At 41.8% G+C, this 20,084-nt stretch overlaps 2 protein-coding genes across 3 annotated transcripts; both read left to right on the plus strand.

Moving 5' to 3' along the window:
- The first annotated feature begins 297 nt into the window (after window positions 1-297).
- LOC118936305 (interferon-induced protein with tetratricopeptide repeats 1-like) lies at window positions 298-2,694 on the plus strand. The gene is made up of 2 exons (XM_021611211.2): window positions 298-480; window positions 613-2,694. The coding sequence occupies exons 1-2, from the start codon at window positions 455-457 to the stop codon at window positions 1,928-1,930; spliced, it is 1,344 nt and encodes a 447-aa protein (XP_021466886.2). The 5' UTR covers window positions 298-454; the 3' UTR covers window positions 1,931-2,694.
- Window positions 2,695-9,493: 6,799 nt separating this feature from the next.
- LOC110529036 (inositol 1,4,5-trisphosphate receptor interacting protein) lies at window positions 9,494-18,856 on the plus strand. Of its 2 annotated transcripts, XM_036985027.1 has the most exons (3): window positions 9,494-9,647; window positions 14,968-15,035; window positions 16,071-18,856. In XM_036985027.1, the coding sequence occupies exon 3, from the start codon at window positions 16,162-16,164 to the stop codon at window positions 17,782-17,784; it is 1,623 nt and encodes a 540-aa protein (XP_036840922.1). In that variant the 5' UTR covers window positions 9,494-9,647; window positions 14,968-15,035; window positions 16,071-16,161; the 3' UTR covers window positions 17,785-18,856. The 2 variants fall into 2 exon arrangements, with proteins under 2 accessions (XP_036840922.1, XP_021466854.1); XM_021611179.2 differs by lacking the exon at window positions 14,968-15,035.
- The last annotated feature ends 1,228 nt before the right edge of the window (window positions 18,857-20,084 follow it).

A 20,084-nucleotide genomic window follows, 5' to 3' on the forward strand; every position in this document is an offset into this window, starting at 1 on the left:
TTCCGCTTCACCATCTGGCAGTCCGACGGACGAATCTAGGGTTTGCTAGGAGAACGATACGTGCCCGAATGCATAATGCCAACGGTAAAGTTTGGTGGAGGAGGAATAATGGTCTGGGGCTTTTTGCCATTGCTCCGGCCAGGCCCCTTAATTCAAGTGAAGGGAAATCTTAACACAACAGCATACAATGACATTCTAGACGATTCTGTGCTTCCAACTTTGTGGCAAAGGGCCCTTTCGTGTTTCAACATGAGTCTTGTGGAGCACACACCCATTTGCTTAAGTCTCTATTTGTTAGAAACGAAACTATGACAATAACCACATAACCCTCCCATTGGAAGATAACAATTTGGTCCATACAGTATAAAATCAGGATAGTCAGTGAGGTATCTAATCAGACACTAATTTTCTTTGTCGTGAAACAGACACTCATTTTCTTTGTCGAGACCACAAGATGGCTTTCTCTTGCCCAACTACGAAGTAAGTGATCTCTCTCTCTCACTCACACATAAACAACAAGTAATTGGTTCATCATCCATGTCTGAAATATTTCCCTTAAGTATTGTTAGTTCTAAACTATTTTGATTGAACTGCTGTCTTTTTTTAAACCAGAATGGCTCAGACCTCCTTGAAAATTAGGCTGCAGGGTTTGGAATGCCACTTCACCTGGAAGCTGGACGACAACAGATCTAAACTTCAAAGCCTCAGAGAATCCATGATTGACATCAGCAGCAGCGAGGGGGTTCTCTGTTCCTGGACGGGTCATCTGTACAACTTCCTGGCTTACCTACACCACGCTTTGGGCTCCACAGAGGACGCTCTTCAATGCCTGAAGAAGGCTGAAGAGGCCATTCACCTAAACAGCCCAGACGACGTGGAGCTAAGTCTGGTGGTCCACTATGGGAACTTGGCCTGGGTGCACTATCACCAAGGGGAGCTGACAGAGAGCCAGACCTATGTGGAGAAGGTGGGGAGACTACTGCGGGACAACCCCTCACCCTGCCCAGGTGTAGTGTGGGGAGAAAGGGCCTGGACTTTGAATAAGTTTGATGTAAGCAAGAAAGCAGAAGCACTAGATTGCTTCCGGAAGGCCTTAAAGGGGGACCCTCAGAACAAGGTGCTGCGCTGCGGCTACGCCATGGCGTTTAATAAATCTGTTGAAAATAAAAACATTACCCCGAAGCTGCGATCTGAGATGTTGGAGCACCTACGGATTGCTAGAGAATTGGATCCAGAAGATTTGTACATCACAGTGATGTACCTGCAGAGGCTTGCAGAGAGCGGCCAGGTTGAGGAAGCACGTAAACTCTCAAAGGAAGTGATAGAGAAGCCTTTGGACAGCTTTGGTGGATTTGGAATCTTGCTATATTTTTTACGAGATTACGTCTCTCATGATTCAAGCATTGACCTGGCAAGAAGGACCCTGGAGAGACACCCCAATTCACGCCAGCTGAAGAGACATCTTGGGAAGTGTTACAAATGGAAGATTTTCTCTCAAGAAGAGAAAAGGAACCCAATGAGGCATATTCTGATTGAAAATGCAGTCAGCCTTTATGAAGAGGTGGTCGCACTCTACCCAAAATCCCTTGCAGCTAAACTGGAACTGTCTGCCATGTACAAAGAATCTGGCAGAGTTGATAGAGCAGATAAGATGTTCGAGGACCTGCTTCTTGATAGGGAAGGAATGGAACCACAGAATTTACAAAAAATCTACAACTGGTATGCCCAACATCTGTTTTATGCAAAACAAGATGCTTCCAGGTCAATTGATTTCCACAAGAAGGCAGTAGAGATTATGCTACCCACTGACCAACGTGATAGCAGTATTCATGTTCTGTTGTCCATTGTCCGTAATGGAGGTGACAGAGCGAAGGAAATTGTGAACTTTCTGGATGGCCTTGATGGAGAAGGTGCTGTCGGAAAATTCTAAACCTTTTTTCCAATAAAGGCTTGAATTAAGTAGAACTGTCTGCTGAATCAGTCAAATGTGCATCACCTTTTTAATATTGATTAATGTAGAAAATATATTTACTATACCAAACACCACTAGGAAAAATCTAGGGCAATCTAGGACACAGTTTGATTTAGAAGAAACTGAATACCTTAGTATTAAAAAGATCTGCACTCAATTGCATGACCATCAATACTAAAACTTGAAAGTAAATTCAATGCTGATAATAAAGTCTTATAAATATGTAGGCCAACATGACAAACATCTGTCTGGAATCCACATTTTGAATTGAGTCTGTAAAAATGTACTTTGGACTAATGTACTGTAGACAAACGAATATGTTATTTTACATGTTTCATTATAGAGTAGAGGCCCTGTATAGCCTCACAGACAGACTATCCAGAGCAATAGGATCGTATTGCTTTTATTTTCTTCACACTGGACACAATAGATTGTGTTCCTGGAAAAGGTATGTAATGTGTAATATTGTACTGTCAAATATATTGTAAGTTCTTGTGAAAATAAAGGTAGTATGTTAAGAGATCATTAATTAAAGAAATACAGTAACAGCAAACAATTCCAAGTTATTTTATAATACACCACTATCCCAGTAGTTTACTACAATTTCCTAATGCATAGCTGTGGATATCTAGTTGAAATTGTACAACAAAATACATTGACTATGACCAGCTATGGTCTGCGTTTGATTAAGGCTCTGAAGGTCATGCATACGGTATAAGGTCATGGTACACAGTCAGAGACAGAACACCACAATACAGCACAGAATGTTTCAGTGGAAAGCAATGGGGAATGAAGTGTGACAATGGTCAGTTGGCATCAAAATACATCTTCTCCGTAGTAGCTCCAGAAATCACAGCATCATTTGGGCGGCAGGTATTCTAGTGGTTAGAGTGTTGGGCCAGTAACCGAAAGATTACTAGATTGACTCCCCGAGCTGACAAGTTAAAAAGCTGTTGTTCTGACCCCGAACAAGGCAGTTAAGAAGGCTGTTCCTAGGCCGTCATTGTAAATAAGGATTTGTTCTTAACTGACTTAACATTGCTCCTTCAGTTTTATACAGACAACTACTTATCTCGAAAGGGTTTGACAAAAAAAATGATTTTATGTGTATAAGGCGCCACCTGGTGTTTTAATGAAGACAATCCATAACTCTCCATCATCTCATGCGTCACAACCAGTTTAGCATCCATAAATTCACCCATGTGTCTCTATTTGTCATTGATTGACTGACCTGCTGAAGTCCGGTCAAGGAAAACTCCTGGCCTTAAACATAACATTCTCATTCCATCTCTCTTCTCCTGTCTCTGGTGGTGGTAGCTATTCATAGTAGGTGAATCCAGTGTGAGGAATATGTGAACCCTGGGCTCGTTAATATACATTCTGTCCCGTACTCTTCGATTGTATATCCTGTTTCTCTATTTGGTTATCTCTCCCCTAACCTAATCTGTCAGGCCTCCCCAACATCCTGGATCTGACATGAAGAAAAAAAACTTTCGGGGGAGGTTCTCTTCTGCACTGTTCAACCAATCCAGTAAATGTGGAGTCACCTCGTGTCTGCCAGCAGGGGAGGACCTAACACCTCAGCTCGTGCTGTATGGGGTGGGCCGAAGGCCCATTCCATCAAAGGCCTTCACCAAGCTCTGGCCCACCCTCACGTGCCTGAAGGAAGCACTGTGGTCCTCCCGTAACCTGCTGGTAGCGAAAAACGTAGAGACCACCCCCCAGGCAGTGGCCACGGTAGCCACGGAAGCCCTGGGGTGGTACGGAAGGAAGGGGGCCTCGACCCCAGGCGAAGGGTCCCCCACAACACCCTAGGTCCCGGCGGCCACGGCCTGACAGCGCTGCGGCGCCTAGGGCGATGCGCCTAGGGGAGGGATCTCCTCTGGGCCCCGAAGGATGGGACGATGATCTATTCAGAAGAGCAGGATGAGGTGAGCTTGATAAAGGACTCACCCCGCTCCTGTACAAGGGACCGAAGACAGCCTTTTAACAAAGTGACTTTTTAACATGTTTTTCATGTCTTAAAAATGTTTTACCTTTGTTAGATCATTAGTACACATTTTAAATGGCTTTTACAGATTTGATGTTTTTACAAGGAAAGTACTTTTATTCATGGTTGTTTTCATTGGTTTTAACAACATGTACTTTTTAACAAATTTAAATGTAACTTTCAAATGCTGTGTTTTATGCTTTGTTGCCGTTTTTATGTGTATCAATGATGTAAAAAATGTATGAGCTGTTTTTAAAGGAATGTGTCAATAAAACTTTTCCAAAAGAAAAAAGTAACTGTGGAGTAGTTCAAATGGAGTGTCGCCACAGATAGAACAATGAGACAGATATTTCACTAGGTGTATAAATGTGAAGCATCCGGAAGCATCCGCCAGCAAGCCTATTTGCGGGCAATGGGAGAAGATGGAATGAGATGGATTTTGATCGACATCCTGCAAATCTTCACATCAATGAAACATTTGATCTCAATGCAGTTTTCTGTTCCCAAAACTAAAATATGTTATGAACAGAACATACAAAGTTTTGTAGACTTCACCCTTTGCCAAAGCTTTTAAAAAATTGCGCTGTTTAAGAGTGCAAAGGTGAATTGAGTTCTTACACACACACACACACACACACACACTTCAGAGTAGGCGTTCCCAAACGGAAATATGCAGCTGTAGACTAGAATGCGCCAATAGGTTCTGCCCACTATGACTCATTTGTTCCTATTGGAAACGACAAGCTTTTTATTTTATTTTTGTCTAACGTTTTTGTCTCTTTTTTTTACAACACAATTTTTGATTGTTTTAATGTATTTAGAAGCCCTCGAATGAATTACATCCAAAATCAAGGCAACATTTCTTCAGCCAATGGCTGGGCCACAAATTCAATACTAAAATATCCAACTTGTCATGTCTGATGCAACAAAAACTATTCTAATGACATGCCACTATCGTTGTTGTCTCGTTGTTAACGTCCAAAAGCGGATTTGGTTCACAAGCTCTCTTTCCATTTCTTCTGAAAACCAGAACCAGATCTGGTTAGGGGACTCGGCAGAGGCACAGATAATCGATTATATTGACCAGAAACTCCAGAGAGAAATAGTAATTACGTATTTTTGAGGCACACGAACTCTGAATTGTGTTTTTGTAGTTTTGTTTTTGGATAAACGCCAAAAATAAGGTCAGCGGCAAACACAGGTTTAGGAGATCTTAAACGTGTTTTTGTAATCTTTATCAGGCTAATGTCACTTAAAAAAATAAATAATTTAAAAGCACATAAAGGCTTCATCATTAATAAAGGTCATGTTAACTGACTTATATTATTTCACAGAATCATGTATGTTAACCTCAGACCTTATTTTCGGCATTTAGTCCAAAACCCTTCTCTTTCCCAATAAATAATCCACATTGGAATACATGAACCAAAGATTATGGTCATACTGACAAAATACATGTTTCACAGCCATAACAATGGGAGTTGTTGTTCACAAAGCGGCACAGAGAGCTGTCTAGCTCCCGCTTATCCTTTCTTTGGATTGGTGGATATATCTCATTATTGTAAACCTCTTTTGAATATTCGATGAGGGTTGTTGACGTCAACCGCCCATATTCAATAGAGAGATGCTATGCTACTAACCTCAGACCATGCATCTCAAGACAACTCTGATTACGTTATTTTTTTCAAAGTTGCTGGGTTGCCACGCACACTCGTAACAGCAATTAGCAGTAATTAGCATTACGAAACCTATTTTCAATCAAATAAACCTCACGTAGCAAATAAGCCATGCATTTTTTTATTTACCAAATTCGAAACTCCATACAATTGATTTCCTTACAAAAAGTCCTTGCTTGGTTGGGGAAACAACAAAAAAACGTCATGCTGGAGGGAGACAAAATTTCCCCCGAGTTGGGTCTTCCTCTCTAGCTGAACGAACCAGAGGAAATGTATTTCCAGGTTTAATGACTACAACAAAGATATGTACAGTGGGGCAAAAAAAGTATTTAGTCAGCCACTGTCCACTATCCCAAAATATGTTTTCTGTATAGTTCACAGTGAGCAAATGAAGAAATGAGCTGGGCAAAGTCAAGCACGAGATACTGGCGCGTTGTAGCAACTATTTGCATATTGTCGTTAGGTAACGCCTTCTCTGTGAAGTACGCGTGTGCACAAACTCAATTCAAAATTGCACTCCTTCTAAACAACGCATTTTTTTTTTTTTTACTTTAGCATTGTGTCAACTCTATAAAACTTAGTGCACTGTGTTCGTAACATATCTTAGTTTGGGGAACTGAAAAATGTATTGAGATCAAATTTTTCATCGATGAGCCAATTAACAGGCCCAGTTTGACCAGAGATACTTTAGAGGAGACGGAAAACTCCATAATTCTCTTGATAACGTCATTGACGATGCATGGGCAACGTACACAAAGGGTGTGCATTCTGAGCTATTTTGGGACACAGAGCGTCTCTCCTTCAAAAGGGTGAATGGGAGTCAATTGGGTGCCAGCTCAAATCAAATCAAATGTTATTGGTCACATACACATGTTTAGCAGATGTTATTGCGGGTGTAGTGAAATGCTTGTGTTCTTAGCTCCAACAGTGTAGTAATATCTAACAATACACACAAATCTAAAAGTAAAGTAATGGAATTAAATAAATATTAGGACGAGCAATGTCGGAGTGGCATTGACTAAAATACAGTACAATAGAGTACAGTATATGGATATGAAATGAGTAAAGCAATATGTAAACCTTATTAATTACGGTGCAGGGTTGAGTAACCAGGTGGTAGCCAGCTAGTGATGCCTATTTAACAGTCTGATGACCTTGAGACAGAAGCTGTTTTTCAGTCTCAGCTTTGATGCACCTGTGCTGACCTCGCCTTCTGGATGATAGCGGGGTGAACAGGCCGTGGCTTGGGTGGTTGATGTCCTTAACAATCTTTTTGGCCTTTCTGTGAAATCGGATGCTGTAGGTGTCCTGAAGGGCAGACAGTGTTCCCCCGGTGATGCGCTGGGCAGACTGCACCACACCTGGAGAGCCCTGCAGTTGCGGGCAGTGCAGTTGCCGTACCAGGCGGTGATACAGCCCAACAGGATGCTCTCAATTGTCCATCTGTAAGAGTTTGTGAGGGTCTTAGGGACCAAGCCAAATTTCTTCAGCCTCCTGCGGTTGAAGAGGCGCTGTTGTGCCTTCTTCACCTCACTGTCTCTGACCATTTCAAATCATCAGTGATGTGTACGCTGAGGAACTTGAAGATTTCCACCTCCACTGCGGTCCCTTCAATGTGGATAGGGGTCTGCTTCCTCTGCTTTTTTCTGAAATCCACAATCAGCTCCTTTAGTTTTGTTGACGTTGAGGGAGAGGTTATTTTTCAGGCACCACTCTGCCTGGGCCCTCACCTCCTCCCTGTAGGCTGTCTTTTTTTATTTGTTTTTTATTTAACCTGTCAGATAAGAACATATTCTTATTTACAATGACGGCCTATACCGGCCAAACCCGAATGACGCTGGGCCAATTGTGTGCCACCCTGTCTCGTCATTGTTGGTAATCAGGCCTACTATGGTTGTGTCTTCGGCAAACCTGATGAATGAGTTGGAGGTGTGATTGACCACACAGTCATGGGTGAACAGGGAGTACAGGAGGGGGATGAGTCCTACCTACCCTTGTGGGAACCCTGTGTTGAGGAACAGTGAAGTGGAGGTGTTGTTTCCTACCTTCACCACCTGGGGGCGGCCAGTCAGAAAGTACAGGACCCATTTGCACAGGGCGGGGTTCAGACCCAGGGCCCAGAGCTTGATGATGGTACAATGGTGTTGAAGGTTGAGCTATTGTCAATGAACAGCATTCTTAGATATAAGTATTTGATGAGAGGGCGGAAAATGAGGTTTTGTTTGAAACTGTTAGTGAGTTAGGTGAAGATAATAGCACAGAGAGTGAGAATGAGTGGGTTACAGTGGAAAAAAAGGGAAACAAGAAATGTACAGTTGTGGTGGAAACTAGGAAACCCCTAGACTCATTTTTAGTCGGAGTGAGGGTATTGGACCAATGCTACCTGGGAAATCTGTTTAACGTCTCTAGGAAAATCTGGAATGTGTTGAAGGAAAGTGTTAAGTCAGTGAGAATCACAAGAAGTGGTCTTATTTAGATGTTTCATGTCTGCGGAGCAGAAGAAGCATGTTTTAATACTCAAAAAGATAATCGATGGAATGCTTCCTGTATGGATTTTCTGAAGCAGGGCGCCTATCAAGAGGGTTATTTCTGGGGTTGCGTAAGAAGTAAAGGCAGATGATATAACTGAAGACATACTGTAGATGGATGGAGTGGTTGTTGCACGTTGACTGACCTGTAATGGTGGATGGTGAAAATACATTTACTTCATCCATACTAGTGTTCTTTAATGAAGAGTGTTTCCCTTCCCATATAAAGTCAGGATTCATGACTTTTGTGCACAAACTATTTCAGTGTCATTAATGCAGATGATTTGGTCATATGTCAAATGTGTGCAGACGGGAAGAGTATCATATGCCAGATTAAATTAAATGCTGCAATTGTGGTGGCGATCATGCGTCCAAAATCCTGGAGTGCCCTTTTAGGGTGAAGGAGACCGAGGTGGAAAGAGTAAGGGGTGTCCAGTGTCTCCTATCTGGAAGCTGTGAGAAGAGTGGAAGGAGCGAGTGGCGGTGAAGAAACAATGGTAGTAGAGCCACACTAGTTTCTCATTAAACAAGGGATCATGAAATGTTACATGTTAAAAAGATGGACTTTGTATTATTTATTGTAATGGTCATAAACTGTACAGCACAATCAAAGAAGAAGTCTGAGAAAATTGGAATCATTATGAATGCTGATTAATGTTTTTTAGATTTTTGCTATTTCACAGCCGAGGCCTTGCAAGAAATCTTGTCTTTGAATGTTCCACTCTCACAGGCCCCTGAGCCTGTGTAGGGATGCAGTTTGGAATGGACTGTGATTGAAAAACGTGAGATGCGTTTTGTTTGTTGAAGTGTCTATTTTTTGTATTTTGTATGATGTAATTTTCCCCACTTTTCTGCAATGGATTTTTGTATTTTCTCCTTCAATATCCCGTCCAGCTAATGTACTATCAAAATTGGATGCCAAACGCCGTTTAACCCAAATGAAGAAGAAGGAAATGAGAAGGCTGAACCAAAGATTTTTATAAATTAAACAAGAAATCCTATTGCACGTTCTAGCACACGTCTGCATATTTCCGTTAGGGAACGCCTACTTTGTGACGTGTGCAATAACTCAATTTGTCTTTGCACTCCTAAACAGCGCAATTTAAAAAAAACTTTTGCCACGGGTAAAGTCAAGAAAACTTTTCCCACTCTGTTCATAACCAATTGTAGTTTGGGGAACAGAAAACTGTATTGAGATCAATTGTTCAATCGATGAGAAAATTTACAGAATGTCGGCCAAAACGCCAGTAGTCTTCCTCTCACTACCATATTTGTTAGGGAGTGGAAACGCCAACCGGATGCTTCACATTTATACATCCAGTAAAATATCTGTCTTATTGTTCTGTCTGTGGCTGAACCACTTCTTCCTCATTCGCACATTTCAGAGTTTGCGTTTCCCCGGTTCTAAATAATCTCCTGTTTGTCTTGAAGAATTGCAATCGCAGAAGAATGAATTATGTGAGATCTGACATCACTTAAAGGTTCGTGATTTTAAATAGTAAATCAAAATGCAATTTATCGTTTAGTTGATAATGTTTTATTTCGGCTCTCGTTCGAGTGTTACCGTTTATTCATTGGCCTAAACGTTATTACGGGAAAAAAAAACGTTTTATTGAGTTATTGCGGTAATCCACAATTATCTATGGATTGTCAGAAGAAAATGGGTGAATTGCTTATATATACACACACACATATATATATATAGCTTGTTTTGATAGCTTCGATGTATTCTATCCGTATTTATGGAAACATCTCATTCTTTCAAGTTGGCACTGTGTGACTCATCCTCAGGTCCGGCAGTGCTAGTCGTCAGTGGTCCAATTTGAAGTGCCATTCTGTTTTTCTATCCTTCATTAGCCTATGGGCTATTTTGAAGTACCCTAGAAACAATAACAAAACATCATTGCCAGTAATCACTTTGCTAATGGTGTGTGGTTGTAGGCAGTTACTATTTCAGGCAGAGAGTACTGCAATTTTGTAAAAGTTTTTTTGTTTTATGGTTTTCCATTGAGTCAGTGTATTTTATTTTGTCCCCTTTAAGTTATGGGTTGTAAGTAGCACAATATTGGACTAAAGGAGCTAGCGTTACTCCTTTGTCAAAGAACCATACAAATACTCCATCTGAACGTGAAATTGATTCTCAATTGCTGTATGTCTCTGGAAACATAAATCCATCTACTTTCATATCAAAATAATTTCACAAATGCAAAAAACACACTTAATGTACACTGTTTAACCGGTTTAACACAATTGCAGACGACAGTTATTTTACAGTGACAGCACGTTTGTGGAGTCAGTCTTCTGTTTATACACAGGTGGTCGGAGACACAGATAGCTAATTAGCACAGGTAGTCCACTTTGGGATTGGGTTGGCGGATCGCATCCAACTTTTAGGTGCATATACCGCCACCCACGGTCTAGGAGTGTGAGGCCAGTCACGGCCTACCTACAATAAATTCTAGTACTACAAAATTGTGGAAAAAGGAAAATTACCCTGCCAACTATTATCCCTCACAAAAAAACACCACCTCATTCCACTATTTAACCGTATCTAATCTTACTACTGGCCAATGGTCTGGGAAGACAGATACTATCACACAACACCCCCTGCAACTCTTCTGCAGTAAAACCTTGCAATCCCAAGGACTTCTTTGCAGCTGCCAACACAACCTCTATTTTCTGTGACTTACTTTTTCTGTAGTACAGTTGACAACCATGGCTAAGAATGCTAAGAAAACCCACCATACTGAAGCACATTCTTCCCATCCCCCTGTATTGGTCTCTGCTTATTCACGGGAATCCTCTCAGGATCCCTCACCCTGTACCCATCTTACTCTACCAATCTCTTCACTGCTTCAGCATACAACACTTTCTTTACTACTCTGACCATGGAAACCTCAACCTGCTTTTCTCTCACCGGACACCTCTGATTTCCTGCCCCATGGGCAACCCCTCGGCTAGCACACACAACTTTCTCCACCGATACTACACATTCCTTCATCTCATGTCCTCTTGCACACTTCTCAAATCTAAGAATCTCCCTCTTACACACTGCTGCCACATGACCATAAGCTTGGCACCTAAAACACTGTAGTACTTTTGGAACATAATCTCTCACGGGATAACTGACACATCCTACATTGACCTCGTAGGGCAAAGACGGCATCAAAACTTAGCAGGACAGACAATGTCTTCACTGTTTCACCACGTTCCTACCTCGTCTGTGTCACACCAAACGCCAGGCGTCACAGACACCAGGGATCTTCGATTTCAGCTGATCCTCCTCAACACTTAATGCCACCCCCTTTACCACTCCTTTCCAACGTCGCCCTGCTCCAGGGAGCGAAGCAAGTCACAGTTCTTGTTGCGTGGTCCAGTTGTGTTTCGGAGGACGCACGCCTCTCCTGAGTCCATACGGGAGTTTCGGCGATGAGACAAGACTGTAACTACCAATTGGATACCAGCAAATTGGGGAGAAAATGGGGTAAAACAAACAACGTTCCACTTTTCTCATTTCTTTCTTGTCCACCATCTTCTCCTTTATCAGATCTTCCAGAAGGCTTGTGTAATCCACCACTCCATATTTACTCATATGTTCATATGTTGTTAGCCATCTCTCCTGTTATGTCTCTCTCACGTCTATCGCTTAGATTCTGCCAGTCCACTCTTTCTTCCATCTGTTTTCCATAAACTAGTGCTGTGACATAGAAATATGGCAGTATGGGAACCCTAACCGTATAAAGTTGATCAAACCTTTGTTTTTTGGCCGTTATTTCTCACCGATATGAAAGACAGCGAAGGTCCTTATGCTTCCAAAACCATACCGCAAGCGATGTGTGTTAATGTTCAGACGGAGTGTAGTGGCTCTTAACAAATCCCCCCCCCTAAGTAAGACGCCTTCGTCCAATGACTCTTATGTGTAATGTAATGAGGGGTTGGGTTAAATGCGGAAGACACATTTCATTTGAAGGCATTCAGTTGTACAACTGACTAGGTATCCCCCCTTTCCTTTCCTAATGGAACTGAGAGTCATGATCAAGGGCTTGGGATGTAGGATAGGCTACTGTAGAGTCAAAAGAGTGGTATTTTGGAGTTAAAATAGTTTAGGCTTTAGCTGTTATCAGTATTTTGTCTTGATTTTTAAGGCTAATGTCAGTGCTTTACATAGGGGAACAACCTGACATCTCGTTGTTGTAGGCCTATAATGTTTGTTGAGCTGTAGATTATGGAAAATACAAATAGCCAAGTGAAGTAAGTCATGGGAGGAAATGTTGCCAGTGTAAAATGTTACTCTGAATAAAAAAAAAATCCTGGCTCTACAACTTTCATACCTCATCATAGTCTTTGACCTGAGGGAAATTTCAAAAAACAGACTAATTCCACCTAAAAGTCATGAACAACTTTATGGTGTATATTTTGTATCATATGCTAGGCTACTATTGCTGTTTACAGGGGAAATGCCAAATAGTTGTTCAGCATCTTAATGGCCTATGGGAAATTCCAGCGAAATGTCTCAGAATGGACCAACCAAACAAATTAAATGTGTGTCTACAGAACCACTTCGGGGGGAGCGTATACCCCAAAAAACAGACTTATACATATTGGCATGTTGGAGAAAAAGCTAATAATGGACGTTATAGATGTGTCATGAAATGGACAAGCTTTTTGGGGAGACTGAACATAATTAGCGATGTGAGTTTGTAAGTCCTACGTTAATGCATGGATGGCCATTTTGAAGGAAAGGCTTGGCTGAATACAAAAACAATCATTTTGATCAAGAAATCAATCATAACACATTTGTAGTCATCTGGAATAGGGATGCACAATTTATTGGTGAACATATCGGAATCAGCCGACATCAGCTACAAATGGCAACATCGGTATCGGCCCGATGTCTAGTTTAACATCGATGTGAATAACCGATGTCAAAGCTGACATGCATACCTATATGACGTAATGACGCCAAGGAAAATTTTTCGCTACACGTGCAACACAGCATTCCTAACCTAGCCCACAATGTCTGCTATGTGGATCGAGCAGTCATTTGAAAGAGTAAGAAAATTTCAGCGAGACAACTCAAAAGGCGAAATCCATTAATGCCAAGATAATGGAATTCATTGCTCTTGACAGTCAACCGTTCTCTGTCATGGGTGATGTTGGCTTTTGCTAATGGCTTCAGCACCGGTACACACTAACGTTACCAACTGCACTGTTATTCAGATGTTGCCCTACCGGAGTTACACAGTAATAACGTCACTGCTATTAGCTTCACAGCATAGCTAGCTTTTGCTTGGTACCTAGAGATCACCAATACAACCAGCATGAAAACAATGACCAGTAGAAACTGCAGTCATTTTCACTGTTCTTAGCAATGATTTAGGAATCCTTGTGAGTAAGTATTAGCTAGGTAGCCACTTGTTGTTTTCCTATTTAAATTGAACTTCAGTTCATGAAAATAAATAGCTAGCCAGCTACTTAACCTTGACGCCCAAAGCTAATGTTATAAGCAGCCAGACAACTTCATCTGGCTAGTGAGGCTTGACCTGACCGGGTTATGTGTTGTGAAGCTAGCCACAATAAGAATTAGGCACAATAGTGGAATTTGCTGTTTGACTTCAAAATAAAAGTACCTCTTTGAAAGTGATGCAGAAGGTTACAATTGGTGGAATCATGCCATATTTAGACTAGATAATGTTAAACAAGGTTGGAATGTGACGCAATGAAATGGGGTATCAGTCTACTCGGTGACACCCACAGAACACAACTGTAAAGAGTTTACGCAAATAGCATTGTAGCTCTTATCGCGGGACTGTGACTATGTGAAATCACCTCCCCAGTTAGCCTATTGTGTGTATTGACATTAATTTTGCACTCTACAGCTTTACCTAAGAATTGGGAATCAATGAAATGGGGTAACACTCAATACCCAATATATTTTCTCCCAATGTGCTCCTCATCAGACTCAGCATCCACACAGTATTGTTATTCCTTAGGAATAGTGTTCAATACACATAGGTTGACAATAAATGTGGCTCAATTCACAGTTGTTTCAGAATCCCGCAATAAGAGCTACCATGCTAATGTTCTCTGGGTGTCACTGAGTAGACTGATACCCGTGTCATTAATCCACAATCCATAGGTAAGGCTGTACAGTGAAACACGTATGCCCCCCAATGCAATTCTAAAGTATAATTAATCCAGTGTGATTAACAGATTTGCCAAATTAACAAATTGTCTTTTGTTGATTTTATATAACAACATTCCAACCTTGTTTGGCATGAGCTACTAAAACAAGTATGGCATAATTCTACTATTTGTAATCATTTGCATCACTGTCAATAAAATATTTTTATTTTGAAGGCTAACCGCAAAGTTCACTATTGTGGCTAATCCTTATTGTGGCACGCTTCACATAGATGTGTCCGACCACCATTAATCAAATAAGAACTGTCTTATAAATTAGGGTTCTTTTAGATGATGACACATAGCTCCATAGTTAGCTAGCTAACTGTAGCCACTGAAACAGATTATGCCGTTTTGCTATGTTTTTGGGGAAGAACATTGTTTGCATCCATGAGCTAGCTAGCTTTTCTTTATGACCAGCACTGTAGGTGTGCGAGACAACTTCACCAGCATCATAGCATCGGTATCGACGAATCGTTGTGACATATGAAATACGAGTGATTGTGTAATAACTACGTAAAAAAATGTATGAACGCCTTAAATGATTACGTGCAGTCATATTCAGGTCTTGATTGGTCAACATGCTTATTTGACGTGTATCTTTTTTGACATGCAAAGACCCAAACGGCGTTCCATAGAAATCCTGGTTGAGAATGAAACAAATGAGCAACGAAACAGCACAGCAAGTAAGTGAAATAAATAGGTTTTGATTATGTTTTACTGGTAATGGGGACATACGTAAATGCCAACAAAATAACTTTTTGGTCAGTGTGGTGTGTGTGTAATCTTTTTTTTACTAGGCAAGTCACTTAAGAACAAATTCTTGTTTACAAATGACGGCCTACCCCGGCCAACCCCAGACGACGCTGGGTCAATTGTGCAGTGCCCTATGGTACTCCCAATCACGGCCGGATGTGATACAGCCTGGATTCGAACCAGGGACTGTAGTGATGCCTCTTGCACTGATATGCAGTGCCTTAGACCGCTGCATTCATGTGTGTGTGTTAACTATTTAACTGTACTAGAATGCTTAAAAGGCTGCCAAAAATGTCATATTGGTGCGTCACTAGTTTGGAAGGTTTATGTTCAGTCTCCCAAAAAGCTTGTTAATTTCATGACCCATTCATAATGCCTACAATTTCTTTATTTCTCCAAATATTTAGACGTCTGCTTTTTTGATTATATGCTCACCCCATTATGGCATTTCCTTTCCTATTTAGGCTAAATTATGGTTCCTTCCTATCTAAACACAATCAAAATGTTACATGAACTGAGCTACTATTTACTCCCTTAATAGCGCTATGCAATAGTGATTCTTTGACACAAATAAAAATGAATTATACATTTGCCAAATTAGTTATTGTAAGGCTTTTCATCTAATTGTTTACTGGAAGCAAATTCTTTACAGATGCAATGCGATCCGTTCTGTTTGGTTCTCGCAGTGCTTACTTCCTTCCATGACACACAGTTCAATTTTTGGCTACAGTGCGTCACTCCTCTCTCTCTATATTTAGAGGTGCAGGCTGCTTCCTCAAGAAGGCTGAGGCTCTTCAGAGTTAACATGTGATTTTGTGTTATGATTCTACTGAATCACCTCGCAATGCATAGTACACAATAACAACGTGTTTGAAGAAGTAAACTAGCTCTCAAGCTGATTACGAAATCCTCCAAAAAGTTGCAAGGACATTTAATAATTTAGTCAAATCCTATTTATTTTTCAGGTTTTGGGCTGCAGCTTGATCAGAGTTGATGAGATGCTGGCGTGAGGGGTGACACTGGTTTTGTCTCCCCCCTGAGGTCCAGGGAGCCAGGATGCAGGGGGCCATAGCACGGGTGTTTGTGGTGGTGGCAGCAGCCATCTTGAACCATCCGCTGCTGTTCCCGCAGGAGAACACCACCCTCCCAGAGCAGGATGAGGCCCTGCTGGCCCGCATGAGGGAGCATGAGAAAAGGCTGGAGCTGGAGCAGGCGCGGCTGGAGCAGGAGCTCTTGTATGCAGGCACGGAGCAGCAGGACCCTGGCTCAGAGGACGGCTACGGCTGGTACTTCTGGAGCGCCCTCTCACTGGTCATCTTCTTCACTATAGAGGTGTGTCGGCAGGATTTGGCAGACATGGAAGCCCGATACGCTGATGATGAGGATGGGTTTGTTGAGGGTGGATCCATCAGTTCCAAGACACTCCAGCTTGATAAGGGAGTCCTAAACAGCTTCTGTGAGAGATGCATCCACACCTCGGCCCATGAGAACTGGAGGGTGCGGGAATTTGTGGAGGGCTTCGCTGATGACCTGCTAGAGTCCCTGAGGAGTGTGTGTGACAGGGAAACTGACATGGAGGTGGCGGACTTTGTGGGCGTTGGGAGCATGTTTGAGTCGTGGAGGGTGAGCAAGCCCCTGATGTGTGATCTCATTGTCCCTTTCGCCCCACCGGAGCCATACTCCTTCCAGTTCCATCTGTGGTGCAGCCCCTCCAGTGACGTGCCCCTGGACATGCAGGGCTGTGGCAGGATCAAGGTGACAAAGGTCGGGGAGAATGAGGACGGCTGTCTCTGTGGCTCTGCCAACCTGGGTGAGGACATGCTGTGCTTGCTACACAGCAAAAATGAAAAGCCTAGAGCAGACTACACCCCGGATGACCTTCTGTGCTCCAAGAACACACCTTATCTGGCTAAGGACCAGGTCATGAAGTGGTTCCAGATCTCCGTGACCAAAGCCTGGGGTCGGATTTCTCACAAGTACGAGTTTGAGCTCACTTTCCGCAACCTGGATGCTACTGGAGCACTGAAGGTCCGATTCCGCTCAGGAAAGGTTGTTGTGATGAACATCATCCCTGTTGTGGAACTAGATGGCACAAATGCCTACTTTGTGTCACACTTCCCCTCTGACAGCAGCACCTCCTCAGACACTTACTGGCCCCTCTCCTTCGCTGTCTATGAGAGGAACCTGCTCAAACATCTGGCTAAAAGCCTGCCTGAAAATTCCTGCCACCTCCACTGCCTTCAGATCATCACTTTCCTACACAACAAACAGATGGGTCTAACTGGCAGGTGTGCTCTGACCAACTACCACCTGAAGACGACCCTGCTGCACCTGTTGTTGAGTAAGGGCTCGTCTAGCTGGGGCCCTGAGAGTCTGGAGCACAGGCTACGGGACATGCTAGGCTTCCTTCACAGGAGTCTTCAGGAGAAGAGACTCTGTCACGCTCTGGTTGGGAACAGCCAAGTTCCGCCAGAAGTCCGGGTTCCGGAAACATTCCACAGAGCGGAACCCATCAATCTTTTCCGGCCACTGGTGTTACAGAGAGAGCTTTACGCTGACACGCTTCGGCATTTCCAGGAGATGCTCAGGAACGCTCCTGTTCTGATTCAGGAGTACACGCCTCTGTTACAAAATGGCGACACTCACCACAGATTCAACTCGATGGCACAGTCTGAGTAATGGACTCTGTTTTAATGCACTGCAATGAGTGGAGGTATCCTTAATAACAACAATAATAATAACAATAATTAACAAATGTATGTTACAGCCTTAAGACATTTCTCTAGGCACTGAAAAGAGAGGTGAACAATGTTCCTTTGTTATTTTGAAATGGACTTTGTGGTTGGTGGTTTTATTTGATAGCAGGTTCTAAAAACACTCAAGGAAGTTACCAAAGTGTGTTCTTAGTAACAGTACTGTAACTGCTATTTCAATATGGCTGTTTCCCAAGTGCAATTATATTTTACTGAATGAAGGTTTACAAAAACAGTTTTCCCCTCACAAAATTAGAGCAGTATATTTTGATATGAAGAATAAGTATTATTTTTGTATTCTAGAGAAGACCACATCATACTTTGTAGTATGTGTGTTTTTATGATGCAGTACTTGTCAGCAATTGCTGTTTGACATGAAGGAATATTAATTTTGTAAGCCGTGCAACAGTTTGAAAATACCAATTGAAGACTCCCTGTTACATGTCTTGGCTGTCATTCACCAAAAGATAAGAATGTCAGCAAAGGTATTCCGTTGAAATTCCTTTACAATGGGTACACGAGGAACATAAGATTATTTTAGAAATTCCTTTCAGCATGACAATCTTAGAAATGACACAACATGTACACAGCAGATGTTGTAAGGTTGTGCTAACTAATTGAAGGAAAAATTCCCCTCTGTTTAAGTTCAGTCTTAGGTTCAAGTATAATTAAATGGCAAATAGACAACGTATGGTTTGAGATAGTGGAATGCACTCGTAAAAATTGTATTTGTATGTATGTGTGTGTGTGTGTGTGTGTATGTATGTATGTATAGATGTATATACACATACATATAGATGTGTGTGTATATATGTATATACACATGCATATTTTGGAAGCCGAAATACTCACATTTTATTTATTAAAAGAAAATGTATATTTTGTATTACCTGTATCTCTCATACCCATTGTAACTTGCCTGTTTTACCACCGAATGTACTTTTAACAGCGTATGTTTTTTGCAGTAATTTTATTCATAAATGTTGAAGGACTATCTATTCCTTGTGTTGTGAGTAATGCCATTGATTTTTCTACACATTCTACACATTTTTCTACATAAAAGATAGGATTTGGCAATGTGACAGGTAAGATAGTGGCATAACCAGTGGCAGTGCTCCACATTCTATTCACAGACTTGTCCAAGTACGGTGTAGGTTTATGTCAGGACTAGTGGTGAAAATAAGGTAATGCAGATGACTATCACACTATTTCACTTCCAGATTTCAGGACAACAATATAAAAACACTAGAACTCTATTACATAACAATATTTATATGCTTTGTAAATGTAAAAATACATATCTGCCAGGTGTTGACAAAGCATGATAGAATTTAACTACAACAGACATGATTCACATAGTTCCATCAGTACTTCTGATCTAGCTAAACTAAATTATCATTGTTATGAGTTCATTGAACATCTGGTAATTAAACCATGTTCCATATACAGTGAAATGTAAACAAAGGAAAGGAGTACAGAAATGAACCTTCAGAAAAGTTTCCTATGAGATCAACAGCTGCACAACTAAGTTGACATGTACAACTGATGCCCTAATTACCATAGCAGGAATATAAAATATATTTAAAATGGGAAAACTGGACGGTCAAGGGTGAACTGCCACTGTACCATGTATATACAGGCCATGGTCAAAATTGGGTTTCCCTCCAACATAGCTCCCTTGTAGGTCTCACTGGGGAACATGGTGGCTTTCACTGTTGGATCCTCAAACATGAACTCTGTCCACTTCTTGAGCTCAGTGGTACCATTCAGACAGCTTGGAATAAGAGATTACTTTTGAGTTTTGAAAATGAGATCTTGTCACTCGCAGTGCACTTTGGTTGAGCCAAACTATATAAATCACACAAGCAATAGGACCTTCTCATAATACCTGTGAGAGACACAATAAGAATGTGAATGATTATGTAAACTGATATTCATACACTAGGGCCAGTATTCACAAAGCGTTTCAGAGTAGGAGTATGACCACACAATCATATGATCAGGGGGGCCCAGGGCCCATATCCACAAAGCGTTTCAGAGTAGGAGTATGACCACACAATCACATGATCAGGGGGGCCCAGGGCCCATATCCACAAAGCGTTTCAGAGTAGGAGTATGACCACACAATCACATGATCAGGGGGGCCCAGGGCCCATATCCACAAAGCGTTTCAGAGTAGGAGTATGACCACACAATCACATGATCAGGGGGGCCCAGGGCCCATAT

Source organism: Oncorhynchus mykiss, chromosome 1 (assembly GCF_013265735.2).
Source record: "Oncorhynchus mykiss isolate Arlee chromosome 1, USDA_OmykA_1.1, whole genome shotgun sequence".
NCBI classification, from domain to species: Eukaryota; Metazoa; Chordata; class Actinopteri; order Salmoniformes; family Salmonidae; genus Oncorhynchus; species Oncorhynchus mykiss.